The 17,381-nt window shown below is 36.8% G+C and overlaps 1 protein-coding gene across 2 annotated transcripts in view; it reads left to right on the plus strand.

The window, feature by feature from the left end:
• Positions 1-1,713: 1,713 nt before the first annotated feature.
• Positions 1,714-17,381, plus strand: part of LOC110445563 (ankyrin repeat and death domain-containing protein 1A-like) — a 54,692-nt gene continuing 39,024 nt past the window's right edge. Inside the window, exons 1-2 of one of the 2 annotated variants that reach the window (XM_021490227.1) lie at positions 1,714-2,833; positions 16,554-16,626. In XM_021490227.1, coding sequence (XP_021345902.1) covers positions 2,792-2,833; positions 16,554-16,626 — 115 coding nt within the window. In that variant the 5' untranslated portion in view covers positions 1,714-2,791. The remainder of the gene's footprint in view (positions 2,834-16,553; positions 16,627-17,381) is intronic. The other variant, XM_021490226.1, reaches the window with a different exon arrangement.

A 17,381-nucleotide genomic window follows, 5' to 3' on the forward strand; every position in this document is an offset into this window, starting at 1 on the left:
TAGAGTGTATCGGTATGCTGTATACGTATGTTGGGATGTGTTAGGCGTTGTATATGTATGGTAGAGTGTATCGGTATGCTGTATACGTATGTTGGGATGTGTTAGGCGTTGTATATGTATGGTAGAGTGTATCGGTATGCTGTATACGTATGTTGGGATGTGTTAGGCGTTGTATATGTATGGTAGAGTGTATCGGTATGCTGTATACGTATGTTGGGATGTGTTAGGCGTTGTATATGTATGGTAGAGTGTATCGGTATGCTGTATACGTATGTTGGGATGTGTTAGGCGTTGTATATGTATGGTAGAGTGTATCGGTATGCTGTATACGTATGTTGGGATGTGTTAGGCGTTGTATATGTATGGTAGAGTGTATCGGTATGCTGTATACGTATGTTGGGATGTGTTAGGCGTTGTATATGTATGGTAGAGTGTATCGGTATGCTGTATACGTATGTTGGGATGTGTTAGGCGTTGTATATGTATGGTAGAGTGTATCGGTATGCTGTATACGTATGTTGGGATGTGTTAGGCGTTGTATATGTATGGTAGAGTGTATCGGTATGCTGTATACGTATGTTGGGATGTGTTAGGCGTTGTATATGTATGGTAGAGTGTATCGGTATGCTGTATACGTATGTTGGGATGTGTTAGGCGTTGTATATGTATGGTAGAGTGTATCGGTATGCTGTATACGTATGTTGGGATGTGTTAGGCGTTGTATATGTATGGTAGAGTGTATCGGTATGCTGTATACGTATGTTGGGATGTGTTAGGCGTTGTATATGTATGGTAGAGTGTATCGGTATGCTGTATACGTATGTTGGGATGTGTTAGGCGTTGTATATGTATGGTAGAGTGTATCGGTATGCTGTATACGTATGTTGGGATGTGTTAGGCGTTGTATATGTATGGTAGAGTGTAGCGGTATGCTGTATACGTATGTTGGGATGTGTTAGGCGTTGTATATGTATGGTAGAGTGTATCGGTATGCTGTATACGTATGTTGAGATGTGTTGTGCGTGGTATATGTACGGTAGAGTGTAGCGGTATGCTGTATACGTATGTTGAGATGTGTTGTGCGTTGTATATGTATGGTAGAGTGTATCGGTATGCTGTATACGTATGTTGGGATGTGTTAGGCGTTGTATATGTATGGTAGAGTGTAGCGGTATGCTGTATACATATGTTGAGATATGTTGGGCGTTGTATATGTATGGTAGAGTGTATAGGTATTCTGTATACGTATGTTGAGATGTGGTGTGAGTTATAAATGTATAGTCGAGTTTCGTGGAGTAGACGTATGTTGAGATGTGTTGAGATGTGTTTGGTTTTGAATATTTATGAAAGGGTTAGTTGGATATGATTGGGCTGATCATTTTGTTCTCTAGAATCAATTTACTGACGTAATGGCGAGTTTATTGTGTTCTGTTTTATTGAGAAATGGGAGTCGTATTGATTACGTTCTATTATGCTATTACATTATTTCCATTGTATAATTGGCGTATATCAATGCAACTGAAACCCAGCTATAAAGTATATGGACATTGGTTATATGTTTTCTAGGAATACAATTTACATAGGCAATCATGCACGCTTTACCCACGACTAGGGAGCACTATATACGTGTACAATTCATTTTGTTGAAAAGATATCGTCCTACCGCAGTGTTCGGGGCGACTCTGGGTTGATTAGTCGGCCATAGCTGGTATTCATGTGCCAGGGATGTACTGTTTTAACCTATTCGAACCATTTAGGGTTTGATGTTGCCGTTGATACTTTTGATTACAGACAGAACTCCATGTGTAACGAAGACTTTGTATCAAGGGCGTACATGTTAAACAAGTCTTTTTGGCGTCTCCAGCAGAGCTCCTAGTGTCAAAGGCGTAACCTGTTCCATACTGTACTAGATTTGTTGTTGATGTAGAAGTTTTTGTCAGCAGCAGTGCTCCCTGTGTCAATGGCATACACATTATACAAAATGTTTAGAGTTTAATGCTGCACGTGTTGTTTTAGTCACCGTCAGAGCTCACAGTGTCAATCATATACCTTAATTGCCATGGTAAGCAGTTGGAATTTTAGGTCATAGCAGAATACGATATACCTTATTTATACCATTGAAGTTTGGAACTGCCGTGAGAATCTTTGTCGCTAAATCATCTCCCATTGTCAGGGGAGTTCCTTTCCCCAATCCCTGTCGTGGATATATCGCAGACACAAAGAGCAATCAGAAGACAAAAAAATGCTCCCACAATGAGCGATGGAGTCGCAGGGTAAATTGAAAACAATCGAAACTGTGTGCTTCCGTGGCGTGCGTGTATAGCCCACCATTGGTGCAATGTACACCTGTCCTCGGTGCTGTGCTTTCTGGCACTGTTTTAATGAAAATTCTATTGATTCGCCAGCCATGTTTAATCATGCGAGCGCTGACACTACTCCCCAAGCGTGACAAGTCATAGAAGACACTGGTCTCTGTACCAAGCCTACGGTGAATCTACCATAGCTAGCCTTTGGATATTGTTAGAATATGTGTGTTTTACGGTTTTAAAATGCTGTTATGTTCCCATGGTTACGCGGATATTGAAACATATCGCACAACACATGTTCTTTCTTGGAAATTCCCTAAAGCATGTCTCCTAATGTGAAGGAAGTAGGTAATGGATGGTTGGTGATTTTCGCTGAAACGTTCGATGGACAACCGCCGTAATTGTGTATTTAACCGTGCTGTGTAGAGCTGGCACCTCGGTGGTTGTGTTACATGTGGACCTGATTCGGTGACCAGGACGACAGGATGGACCTGTCCAGGATTATGGATATCCTCCCCTCCTTTGAGGTTGTATACTTAATCTTCTGATCCCCATGTATTTATTTATGGTTCATCTGGGGCTATTCTGCTGTATTTAAACGAGATATTTAGTTTATCCTATTATGTAGGTTGCTTGTACAATATTTTATATATTTATGTAAAAATGATCATTTTTAATATTTTCAAACATATTTGTTTGTAGTAACTTAATTTTAACTTGATGTATTGTAAAAAAAGGTAAAATGCTAATTCAATTTTCAAATCGTTCGTTATATTTTTGTAAACAAGGATTTGCATAGGAAATTGGTAGTGAGCTTCTCTTTAGCGTGATTTAATCTAGTACAATGCATATTTCTCATGAATCAATACATTGCTGGTGTCGTATTACATTTAAAGTGTTAGGTATACATCTAGCCTCTATAACCTAGATACTGCTGCCATTCCTGTGTATCTTACTTAACAACAAAAGCCTATTGACATTTAGTATTGATTAAGTCGTAAAGACTGACACTGGCACCTCTATTCGCCATCAAGCACATGTTTGAATACGTAGTTACCTCCCTTACATCCTTGTTCGATCGTTTACGGCTACGCAAGCAGAAAACCGATATAATTTAATATCAAATTTGCTTTAAACGGCTATGTAAATAAATATCATCAGACGGCATCGATTCTTCCCCATACATAACCTCGTAGAGATGAGTTATTTGTGTTCTGCCGCTATATTAAGGCCTGGCGACCCAGTGGAGAACACAGACCTGCACCATTATCCCGTAATGTGATGTGCTATGAATATTTTAAGGATTCACTTACACAAACTATTTGTCGCCGTACAAGCGTTTGATAAAATCGGCTATAGCAAGGCGACCGTTATTGCTATGCCCTCGCAAACACTGGCTTTACCGTGGAAATCATGTTTATTCTGCGATAACACAAGTCTGGTACTACAATGTATGTGTTGTAATATTCTGGTATATGAGGAGACCATTGATAGTCATAACGGTTTCTAGTATAACATACAAATAAAAATCTTGGAATATTTCCCAGCTGAGCAGGTCACTAAATGTTAAGGTGGTATTGCCGGATAAATTGTTACATATACAGACCTATATTTGATACCGACAAGCTGTACAGCTTCACTTAATCAAAACAATTGAAACGTGTAAATGAGGTTTACATGAAATATAATCCCAAGTGATACATTGGCAAAGGATTTCATTACAAGAAATACATTAAGATTACACATGAGATATCATAACATCATTATAAACACATCATTATAACTGATCCATTGGGGTTTACATGATATGTCACTATTTATTATATAATACAGGCTATTTCCGTGCAATATTGCCGTTCAATAAAAACGTTATAGCACACGTACAATAAACATGCAAATGAGTCTTGTCACCGTGAGAAACAGGTCATATTCCTACGCACTACAACTTCTACGTTTGTAAACAAAATGTCTGACCGAGTTACTGTTTGCAATGATAGCAGAGGCAGGGGCACTGGGAGGATAAAATTAACAAAAGAATTTAATAAATTCAATATTATATAAACACGAGTGTCAGCTTCACACAAATTTAACACCTGCATGTTCAACTTCCACTTGGACTTCTCCGAAATACACACAATCAATGGCGAACACGTGTAACCGGTCAACTTCATCAGTGTTCCAGTTTCATGGCGGATTCCACAGTATATTTTCTGGCTCAGTGACAGGCGGAAACATCGAGGTTCACATTCAAAAACAACCCTCTCCAAAAACAATGCGCTTGTGTTACAGAGAGTGACAATCACTGCAGTCCCTGTATGTATATTGTGATGACCTTAAACTTGACAGTGCACGCGCCGTTGTGCCAAATATATGACGTCACTGCTTTTTCGTAAACACCAATTCGTTGAATGGTTGTCGTATAAAAAAATATTATTAATGTTGTTATGATAGTTATTAAAACATTGGTTGATGAAGAAAACTTAAATGATTATAAGTTTCTGAACCTATTTTTGTTTGTGGCGCAGCGAGCTCTAAACAAAATGCATGTAATGTGTCCTTTCGTCAGCCATCGGTACAATTTATATAGAGGAGACGAATTATATAATAAATAGAATCTAACACTCGTGTTCATGTAAAATTGAATTTATCAAACTCGTTTATTGATTTCATATGAAAATAATAAACTCGTTCAATAAATTCAATATTACATGAACACTCGAGTCAGATCCTCTATATATGATACATGCACATTGAGGATGAAATGGAGATAGCCATTAATTAATGTTAGTTGATCATATTATGGCAATGGCAAGTTCACGTTCTGATGGTATTTAGTGTGTATCCAAATCATACATGGAGAGGCATCAACAAAGCAAAATGAACATCTTGACAAACAGTGTTTTAATGCTAGCTTAATTTGCACGTAGTGTTACCCTAGAAGTCTATTAATTTATATTGTTCCAGTGTCTCTGAGTATATACTGGTCTTGTAAGCAATAGTCGGCGAGGAGTCCGGAAATAAATACAACGAATACGAAAAGTTTTTGTCATATGTAGGACTCTCCCCTTGGGAAATCTACGTCTCTGTAAAGACCACATCCATCATTTATTCGTCCTGGCTTAGCTGTCTCTCAAGTGTGTCAAAGGGAAAGAGAAAATAGCGTGTGTCAGTGTGTCAATACGATACCGGCGTAGACGTCATCTTGTACCATCGCTCGTTCGAAAATAAGATTAGTTATAATAGGACAATCTTATATTAGTATTCAGCAGGGGCGACCATCGAAGACGTGTGCTGACTCTGGATAGGGCTGGAATAATAGCTCTCGATATCAGTTTACTAGGCATTACCTTGGAGAGACATCCAAACTACAATCTCTACAATGAGATTCGTTCTGCTTTTTTTGATGACTCTAATTTAATATTTCAATAATCTGCAAGATTCTTACCGGGAGAATGAATTTTATATTGTTGTGACATTCTTGATTGTAGTCTGTCACCGTTTCGAAATATTTACTTCTTGTCGGCAAACATTACTTCCATATATATATATATTTCACTGGTTGTGCTATATTAACCTCAGCGTTGTTTCCAAAGGATCCTGGAACCACAAGCTCAAACACAAGTCCAGTTCAACTTTCACATCCCTGTTTGAGACCTATCTTATATTGATCAGGTACTTAGATGTTTCCCATGACTCTCTTCCCTGGTTTGATAACTTTGTTCCCTTAATGTCCCGCTCTCTCACTAGTTTTAATCTTTTTTTCTCTTTAAGGTGTCTGCTGTGACCTATAAGACGTTGTCATTCCTCTATTTGTTCCTTCAATGAACCCTATCAGAAAGCTTATTTGTACCTAGACAAGACGTTTGACAATATTCCCCTTCCTCGTCATAGTTTGCTGCATAGATCTTCCATCAGTCGTCACTGATGCAGAATAACGGGTAATTCCTGGAAAAGCTCCATCCTCTACAATGAAACCCATGTCATTTTCCTCTCAGGAAGGTTTCGTCCGGTTCATGAAACCTGGTTGTCAATTTGTCACTTCCATCTCTTCCTCTTCTTATCTTTCTGTACTACTTGTCATATTTGTCACCTACTGCTTTAAATTTAGGAAACCAACATCTTGTCTTCCGATTCAGTTGTTCCTGATGATATGGAACAAACACATTTATATTCTTTACTTCCCACACCACAGTGGTTGTAGTCAACGTTTTCCGTGTTCTTGTTTTTGTTGACTCGCAGTTATTCGTGCATTTGAAGTCCTCCAGTGCCATCTGCATGCTACATTTTACGACTATCAACGCCTTATTATAGTTCGATCTTACTGCTCTAAAAGACAGCCTTTCCAAAGATGTAACTCATGTATAAAACAAAGAAAATTGGTCAAAATGCATTATTCAACTAAATAACGTAGTTAAACATGAGTAGTCATGATTAACGTATTTGATGTACTATGTAGTTTTACATCCTTTCTCGATAAACAATCGTATTTCAATTTCCTTGTAAAGTCTGATCGTGGCAAGGATTGTTATTCCATAGAGGGTTTTCTAACGTCTGAAATTACAAGTTGTAAATACATCTTAGGAATGAACGAATCGATTAATCTCAAAACTGGAAAACTTGGAGTGATATTGTATTACATTGTTTTATGGATTGGAGTCCATGTACTTTACCAACACACATATCCGACACCTAGAAATCGATACTCCTATCCTCCGGTTTATACCTCAGAAATGGGGTTAGTATTGCTACGTCCATAAAGAAGACGATTGGTTTGTCATCAGCGTTGCTGTTTTACTGACAGGTCCAAAAATCAATGGTATGGTGTGAGGTTAGCCCGTGCACGCGCTCCGTCATAGAGCACTTCACATATAGGGTGACGATTCGTTCAACAAATCCAATTGAAAAACGCTTCCACAAATGGTTCGTCATTTCGACATTAAATATTAATAGTTCAAACTGTCATTGTATCTATAGATAGAAAAAAGGTGGTGAAACCATGATGAACAGCGGTAATGGCGGGTATACACACTATAAAACGGCATGTTAGACTAGAAGGCCCAGTTAGACCCATGTGTCCTGTACAATATGTGTTCGTGTTGGTTAGGGATCATGTATATTACAAGGGGTGGGAACTAAAAAGAACGCTGGAATTAAGTGTACATTTGTGATAAGTGAAGGTTCTGTGGAATTATATTACATAAACCGTAGAAATGGAGACATATAACCGAGTGGGACCCCAATCACCCAAATATGGAGCAAAGGTCTTCACCATGGGCTTGGAGTATGGTATGGTATTAAACAATCTCGGTTTTTTTTATACTGAAAAACATCAACAGTGTTGTGTTTACAGTCCCTAACAAGACTGGCTACAACACACACGTTCTAAACTCATTTAGAGTTAGAGGTTCCTTCAGCTTCTACTGTAAAGCTAGTAAATGACTTTTTTTACAAATTATGTGAGGTTTCAAAATATTTGTCTATCAAAAAAAAACAATCAACTTACAACCAAGAAATGTTCGTGTCATACCGGATTCCTCATGTCATACCGGAAGCTTTTGTTGACTCGGTGCTTTATTTTTGTTCAATTCCTGGTGTCATACTGAATTCTGGTATTGATTCGGTGCTATGTTTCTGTATAAAGCCTCGTGTCATACTGGAATCTGGTGTTGACTCGGTGCTTTCTTTTTGTTCAATTCCTGGTGTCATACTGAATTCTGGTATTGATTCGGTGCTATGTTTCTGTATAAATCCTCATGCCATACCGGATTCTGGTATTGATTCGGTGCTATGTTTCTGTATAAATCCTCGTGTCATACTGGAATCTGGTGTTGACTCGGTGCTTTCTTTTTGTTCAATTCCTGGTGTCATACCGGATTCTGGTATTGATTCAGTGCTATATTTTAGTACAAATCCTCGTATCATATCGGAGTCTAGTGTTGATTCGGGGCTCTATTTATGTACAAATTCTGGTATCATACCGGATTCTGGTATTTATTCGGTGTTTTATTTTTGTACAAATCCTGGTGTCATACCGGATTATGTTATTGATTCGGTGCTATATTTATGTACAAATCCCGGTGTCATACCGGATTCCTCATGTCATACCGGATTCTGGTATTGATTCGGTGCTATTTCTTTTTCAATTCCTGGTGTCATACTGGATTCTGGTATTGATTCGTTGCTATGTTTCTGTATAAATCCTTGTGTCATACCGGAGTCTAGTGTTAATTCGGGGCTTTATTTATGTACAAATCCTGGTGTCATACCGGATTCTAGTTTTGATTCGGTGCTTTATTTTTGTACAAATCCCCGTGTCATACCGGATTCTGGTATTGATTCGGTGCTATGTTTCGGTATAAATCCTCGTGTGATACCGGAGTCTAGTGTTAATTCGGGGCTTTATTTTTGTACAAATTCTGGTGTCATACCGGATTCTGGTATTGATTCGGTGCTTTATTTTTGTACAAATCCCAAATTCATACCGTATTCTGGTATTGATTCGATGCTATGTTTCTGTATAAATCATCGTGTGATACCGGAGTCTAGTGTTAATTCGGGGCTTTATTTATGTACAATTCATGGAGTCATACCGGATTCTGGTATTGATTCGGTGCTTTATTTTTGTATAAATCCTCGTGTCATACCGGATTCTGGTGTTGATTCGGTGCTATATTTTTGTGCAAATTCTCGTGTCATACATGTTGTTGTCCCATCAAATCTGGATAACTTCGTCATGTGACTTTAGCTGACAGGGAGTCGTAAATGAATACAAACAAATAGAAGACATGTTTTATATATCTGGGTTTGTTATGACCTATTTGTACTTGCACAAAAGCCTGTTTGATTAATTATATTGATTACATAATTTTTTCAAATAAGTCGTGTTTTGTCGTTTTCGCTTAAGATTCACTACCCATATTCACTTATTTTTTGGACTTCTAATAGAAATTATCAGAGATAACAAAATCAAAAATATAATTCATTTTATTTTATCAATTTCTTCACGATTCATCAACAAATTGTCAACAAAAACTGACACCTATCTTTTGTGTTTGGCGATTATAGCAATGGGTTTGTCACCAAGAGGTTAACATCCACATTTGGGTTGTTAGGGCCGCCTCAAATAGATAAATATATCAAAATCTGTCATTTGTAAAATGTTCAAGCTAGATCCGAAAATGACTGTGATCAGTCGCCATTTTGACTAGCTGTCATTAAATGAAAAATATATAGTGAACTCCTATAATTCCTGGTGGCAACGTATAAACCGCTCTGATAAAAGTAAACCATATGCCCATTGTCTATACTACCAACACTCTCTGACGAAATGTCACCTGGATCAAAAGGAGATGGCGAAGCCATGACGGTTTTGACTTGCTAACTCCAAGAAGACCAGAAGACTGTAAATCCATAGATATGTACATGACAATAAAAATAAAACAGTATCAAATAAAGAACTTGTAGGAGGATTGATTGGGGATTATTTTTCCCGATGACAACTCGTATACGTTCAGATTTGTAAGAAGACAGGGGATGTAACTCCGATCAGTAAAGCCAAGGGAGGTTACTCCCTTTGGTTTAAATGTGTAACAACACTATTCATTAGTACTCTGATAAACGGATCTATATATTATCAAATAAATCCAAACATAACAGATGTCACCGCGGTGTCCTGAGTGACTTATGCAGACATCAGCATTAGTGATTGAGCCTAATGATATGTAAGGTTGTGATATTGTTCTATTTCAATAAACTCCATTGCAATGACGTATCTTGTTCTTTGGTTCACTTCAATAACACATGTCAATGTTAGGTTCATGCTTCAATTGACGTTGATATTATGACATTACAATACATGTTACACACACTGATGTCAGGTATAATTGACGTTGATATTATGGCATTAAAATACATGTTACACACACTGATGTCAGGTATACTTGACGTTGATATTATGACATTACAATGCATGTTACACACACTGATGTCAGGTATACTTGCGGGACACCTATTGCTTGCTGTATGTCTCATTGTTTTGACAAGTATTTATGTTAAGTTCATTGCGTTTTTAATATCGATAAAGTTTGATTTCTTACAATTGCTCATGAAAAGGTTTGGCTCTTTCAGAGACATATACAGTATAAGGTTCATTTTTATATCACGTGTAGATGTTTGGTCATTTGCTTTCTATATTTGGTTCATTCCTATATCACGTTGTGATTGTTTGGCAAATTGCTTTCATTCATATGAATTTTTGACATTGTCATCATACCTGATTGGTCTTGCACGTGGTGATGTTTGATTTAATGCAATTACACATGATAGTATCAAGTAAGTTACAAATACACATGTTAATATCAAGTAAGCTACAAATACACATGTTAATATCAAGTAAGTTACATATACACATGTTAATATCAAGTAAGTTACAAATACAGTTGTTAATATCAAGTAAGTTACAAATACACATGTTAATATAAAGTAAATTACAAATACACATGTTAATATCAAGTAAATTACAAATACACATGTTTATATCAAGTAAGTTACAAATACACTTGATACTATCAAGTAAGTTACACACATGATAGTATCAAGTAAGTTACAAATACACATGTTAATATCATGTAAGTTACAAATACACATGTTAATATCATGTAAGTTACAAATACACATGTTAATATAAAGTAAGTTACAAATACACTTGTAAATATCAAGTAAGTTACAAATACACATGTTGATATCAAGTAAGTTACAAATACACTTGTAAATATCAAGTAAGTTACAAATACACATGTTAATATAAAGTAAGTTACAAATACACTTGTAAATATCAAGTAAGTTACAAATACACATGTTGATATCAAGTAAGTTACAAATACACTTGATACTATCAAGTAAGTTACACACATGATAGTATCAAGTAAGTTACAAATACACATGTTAATATCAAGTAAGCTGCAAATACACATGTTAATATCAAGTAAATTACAAATACACATGTTAATATCAAGTAAGCTACAAATACACTTGTTAATATCAAGTAAGTTATAAATACACTTGTTAAGATCAAGTTAGTTACAAATACACTTGTTAATATCAAGTAAGTTACAAATACACATGTTAATATCAAGTAAGTTACATATACACATGTTAATATCAAGTAAGTTACATACACACTTGTTTGTGTTGGATTCATTGTTTTGATACATACTGATATTGATGTTTGGTTCACTGCTTTTACATTTGTTGATTTGAAGCTCTATGCAGCATCGCCTGTTGTCTCGATCAGTGCAATAGCAAATGTTGAGGTTAGATTCATTGATTAAATTCTTGTTGATTTTTGTTTCAAGCCAATTGGACATGATGTCCATTGCAATAACTGCTATAACACAAGGCACAGAAGTTTGTTTTCTATACTATTTGCAGTCTTGTATTCACAGTTACAGTACTTGTTTAAGTTTACTGTTTGATGTATTGATATATTCCCCTGCTATACTAACAAAAAACGTGTGTGGTTTGCTATAATATAATCTGTTAATGTGTGGAAATTGCTCTCTAATTGTATGACATATTTGTATCGTTTTGGAAAATAACGGTATTTGCAATGTAGGGTATCACAGGAGTGTTGGAGGTGTTTCTATGATAGACTTACCCTTTGTTCATGTCGGTCTTATTCAATTTACCTTAGATTTACTTCAAAACTGTAAAAAATAGACATTATGTGCCAGTGTTTTTTTATGTACGTTGTTAATTAGCCTTTGCGTTGATCTACGTTACGGCCAGCCATCGAACATGTTTATTGTTGCTCATACTGCTTTTATGAACGGTTGCTGCCAAAAAAGATTTAAATTCAACGTTAAGCCGATTTTGTTTACTGATCAAAATATAGGGCTTTTTCATGCACAAGGAAGACATGATAGCGACATCATCATCAAAGGTACAATCTCTACAACGATAATATGTTTATTGTTCCATTGTGCGTCTGATAAACAGAACAAAGTTGGTACAGGAAGTGTGTATTGAAAATAGGTTAAGAAATATTTAAAAAATGCCAAACATAGAAAATACACGGAAGTTGTCTTTGTCTAAATATACCTAACTGCCACATGCCAATGGAAGAGGTTGTTGTTATGATAATTGCTTTAGCTATGTCTCGTGTTCTGCGGTTATTATTCTTCATCATCAGAACTACTGTATTCGTCACAATAAAAAACTTATTTTGAATGATAAAGTGTTGTCGTAGCATATTCAAAACCCTCTTCACAAACCCAGCTCCAAATTATCACAGCATACGTATGACTGAAAGATTATCTGCATGTAACTGCATAAATGGTCCTACAGATATAAATTATTATATAACTATAATTTAATCTTGCTTGTAACAAGCATTTTCATTGGCTTAAAAGTTTATGTTATCAGCCCAAAACGGTAAAAAACTGACGTCGCCGTTTGTAACGTCGCTTTTGATTTGCTGATACAGCGGCGTAATAATTTCTAAGAGAATAGAGTCCATCAATAAAAGTGGATCTCCACAGGGATTGTGTATAGTAGATTATATCATAAGGATTAACTTGAATATATTTTGTATGTTATGGAGCTATTACACACAAAACCGGAGTGTACTCTCATCATAAACTGCTTCACAGTTTATTTAAATTACACTCCCTTTTTGTGTTATATCTCCATAACATTAAAAATATATTCAAGTTAATCATTAAATACAAACGTAGGACTAGATGTTGATATGACTGCATACGTTGTATGTTGGTCTACATGTCCTTATGACTGCAAACGTAGGTCTAGATGACTAATTAATTCACACGCCTAAATGAGTATGCATCTTGGACTAGATACATTATAATTGTATACATGCAGGTGAACCAAATCTATCAACCGTACTTGGCATGTCCTGTAATGGAGTGATAAAAAATATCAGATGAAATTCGGCATGCCGGATAAAACACCCAAATCTAGTCATGTCATCAATAAATACGATTACTCAAATAACCGCAATTGTGAATTTAATAAATATTTGATACGAAAAACCATCCATTTCCTCCTCTTCATTACTCGCTACAGAGTGCGTCTGATACTACCCAGCGGTGTGTAAACATGCATTGGTGACACAATTGTGCAGATGTTCGAACCACAACAACGGTACTCTTCTTCTTCTTGTGGATAATAGCAATCCTTCACATAAACTAAAGGTTACATGCTATGCGCTGGGAAATGTACAAGGGAATAAGGGTTATTTTTTGGATTTTTATTAAATATAGATAAAACTATTTACAGGGTACAGATTTAGAATGTTGAAGACAGGTATGACACAGGGATAGCAGACTTGAATGCTTCCACTGTGTCAGTTGATACGGCTGAATGAGGGAAATGATTCCATTGACTGATGGGTCGAGGATAGAAGGAAAATGTATACGTATCTTTTGTGGTCTGTATGTGTTTAAAGGCATGATGAGTGTGGTGGCTGGATCTGGTTCTACTGTCAGCTGGTATTAAAAGGTTTGTTGGATAAATTGCTACTACATTATTCAAAATTTTGTAAAACATGACCAGTCTGAAGTATAGTCTGCCAGTGTAAAGGGGAGGCCAATGTAGTGTTTCCATCATTTCAGTTACAGAGCTGGTGTTATGATATCTGCTGCAGACAAACCGTGCAGTGCGTCGTTGGACTTTTTCAATTTGGTTACTTTGGTTGTTGTTATGTGGGCCCCAGACAGGTGAGCAGTAGTCAAGTTTTGGACGGACAAGGATTTTATAGGCATGATTTTTTACTTTGGAGGAATTTATTTTCAAGTTTAGGTTTGCTTGTAACGTGACGACAAGGTATTTTGCCGAATCAGTAATTTCCAGAGTGTGACCATGAAGTTGATAATTTGAAGTAAATTTACTTTGACGTCTGTTGAGAACTTTTAGTACTGTGCATTTATCAGGATGGAAACTCATTAGCCAATCTTTTTCCAATTTTCTAGCGGCACTCAGATCTGATTGTAATTTCTCAACATCATCTTGTGTTTTTATGGTTTTATAAATTATGCTGTCATCGGCGAAGAGGCGTAGAGTGCTGAATTTGATATATTCTGAAAGATCATTAATATAAATGAGAAACAGGATAGGTCCGAGGACCGTACCCTTGGGGCACCTGAAGTTACAGGGATTGTAGATGATTTTTCACCATTTAATACTACGGACCGTGTTCTGTTGGATATAAATGAAGACATTCAGTTAAGTGTGTTGTTCTGTATACCATAGAATTTTAGTTTATAAAGTAGGTGGGGGTGAGAAACCTTGTCAAATGCTTTAGCGAAGTCCAAAATTATAACATCAGTCTGGAAGTTGTTGTTCTGTGTGGAGGCACGATCCTGGATGACAGAAATTAGCTGTGTTTCACATGATCGAGCTGGCCGAAATCCATGTTGTAAGTCATGTAAAATTTTGTTGTTTTCCAAATGTTTCATAATGTTACTACATAAAATATTTTCGAGGAGCTTACAAAAAATACAGGTGAGTGAGATGGGACGATAGATTATAGGATTTTGTTTATCACCTTTTTTTGTTACAGGGCATACATCAGCATGGTTCAAATCATGAGGTACTGTGCCCGAAGTTAGTGATTTTTCAAAGAGTAGGGAAGAATTGGTGCTACAAAAGATTTAGATTATTTAAGAATTCTGCCATGTATTTCATCGGGACCAGTGGCTTTGAAGGGATTGATGTTGTTACGTAATTTTTCAATGCCTTGTATGAATGTCATCCATGGTAGGGTGGGGACTGGGGCCTTTGTCTGGGATTGGTGTGTCGGTACCAGGTGTGAAAGCCTTCTGGAATTGACCGTTCAGTATATTCGCTTTTTCAGATGGTTCATTGTATAATTGTCCATTATTTCGTAGTGGTGGTATGTTAGGGCCTTCAGATTTTTGTGATTTTATGTAGGAGTAGAGGTTTGTTGATCGCTCTCTGGGATGTTTAATATCATATTTTCTATATATGTCCAGTAAGCTGATCGAGTTTCCCTCTGTATTTCTAATTTAAGTGCCCTTAGAACATTGCATTTGGTGTCTTTCCCTTGTTTTTTTTGTTGTTTTGTACATCCTTTTATACTTTTTTATTTTCTTCAATAAGCAACCCTTGATCCAGGGGGAGTTCTTATTTTCCTTTAATAATTTTTGGGGGATATTCTCAGAGATGGATTTTGAGAGACTGGTTTTAAAGGTACTCCATATTTCATGTATGTTTTCAGTATCATAGGCTTCTTTTAGAGTTTGATAGATGGTCTTGAGGTCGTCATTGATGTTTTCCCGGTTAGCTTTATTAAACTTCGGGATCTAACGGGGTTTGGTATGGATACGTCTGAGTGATGTTGATAATTCTGACAGTACGATATCATGGTCGGCCTCGCCTAGGGGTGGGATTGTACGGATGTTGTTGATGATATTGGGATGGTTAGTTAGAATAAGGTCTAACATTTTGTCATTTCTAGTTGGGATATTGACAAGCTGATAGAGGGAATGGTCATTAATGATGTCAATTAGTTGTTGGTGGGTGTTTGGGTCTCTCGCCAGCAGAGCGAAGACTCAGGGGGGATAACTCTCATACTTTAACGTTTGCAACTATCCATATGTATCAATTCTCATTTATTATTCATTTGTTTCGATTCTGGAAACGGAATCATTGTATTGAAATAGAGTGCATGCTCATACAATATACCGTAGCAGTCACTTGATGAAGGAGATTTCAAATTGATGGCAAGTAGAGATATACGGTACGCTACCTGTTGCCCGAAGCGGCCAATCATAGGTATAATCCCTGATGAGAATTGCCGTAGCAGGAAATTAATTATCCGCTTAGTCGCGACCTTTCCCTGTCCAACACTTTTCCGTCAAGGGATGACAACGTTATTACACCGCGGGTGCACGTCTCTATAGGGCCACATTCGACTTAAACAGCGCGCGCACAGACTGATGGACTTGAGATATGATCCGCGGTCCAGTGAACATACTTTAGTGGTACATTTACGTAGTTCTCAGAACAGGATGTATGTATTATACACACAGGTGAAAATTGAACATAACCCTGCATACGTGTTAGAGGTGCCAGTGTCAGATACCCTGTGTAACACATGAGATAATGGTGGTAATCGGTGCGATGTAGGGACTGTATACCCATGGAGAGTACCTAACAGTCCGTGTATATATAGACATGACGGTTAACACAATGGCCATTAATTCACAGGTTGAGGAGGAGCTGAAGAAAAAACTCAAGGATAATGACTGCGGAATGTCGACAATGCTCCAGGCCGCGGCAAGTAAGCACCCACTCCCGATTTAAGATATTTTTTTACATTTTGTATGGGTCCATCGTCTAATGTTAACATATGTTTACCGACCCATGTCTATAACGTCACATGTTTACACACACACACGCGAGCACCAGTAGCTTTCAAAACATTTTACAAGTGGAAACACCACATTCTGTATTTATCATACTACCATATTCTTCACGTGCTTATAGTATTTTGCGTATGCATTCGAGATATACTACTTTTGTGTGACATCATCAAATGATTGTGTCAGACTTCAAGATAAATATGACGTCACAATGCTGTCAATAAATATTTATATATATAAACGTCAAGAACTGCACAAAAATGTGTGTTTCATAGTAACATTCGAGAAGTTCTTCATCGTTTGATTTATCAATATTTTAGATTTGGTTTCCCACTCTTAAGATTATTAACACTTACCTTGTTCGTCAGAGACTGGGACTGTCGTGCAGTGTATCTGAAAGAAAGAAACGTACAGTGTATACACTGGTTTTGTTATGCTTATACGAAACTCAAAATAATAAAATATCCAACTAAATATGTGTTGTACAGTTGCTTACCGTAATATCACACTGAGGAATCTGTCGTCACCTGTTTACATTGTACATGTGTCTACCGGCACTTATTTACACTGTACAGGTGTTTACTTTTACATGTTTACATTGTACAGGTATATACCGTCACATGTTTACCTTGTACAGGTATATACCGTCCCATGTTAACATTGCACAGGTATT

The sequence above is a fragment of the Mizuhopecten yessoensis genome, unplaced genomic scaffold (genome assembly GCF_002113885.1).
Source record: "Mizuhopecten yessoensis strain PY_sf001 unplaced genomic scaffold, ASM211388v2 scaffold2329, whole genome shotgun sequence".
Lineage (NCBI taxonomy): Eukaryota > Metazoa > Mollusca > Bivalvia > Pectinida > Pectinidae > Mizuhopecten > Mizuhopecten yessoensis.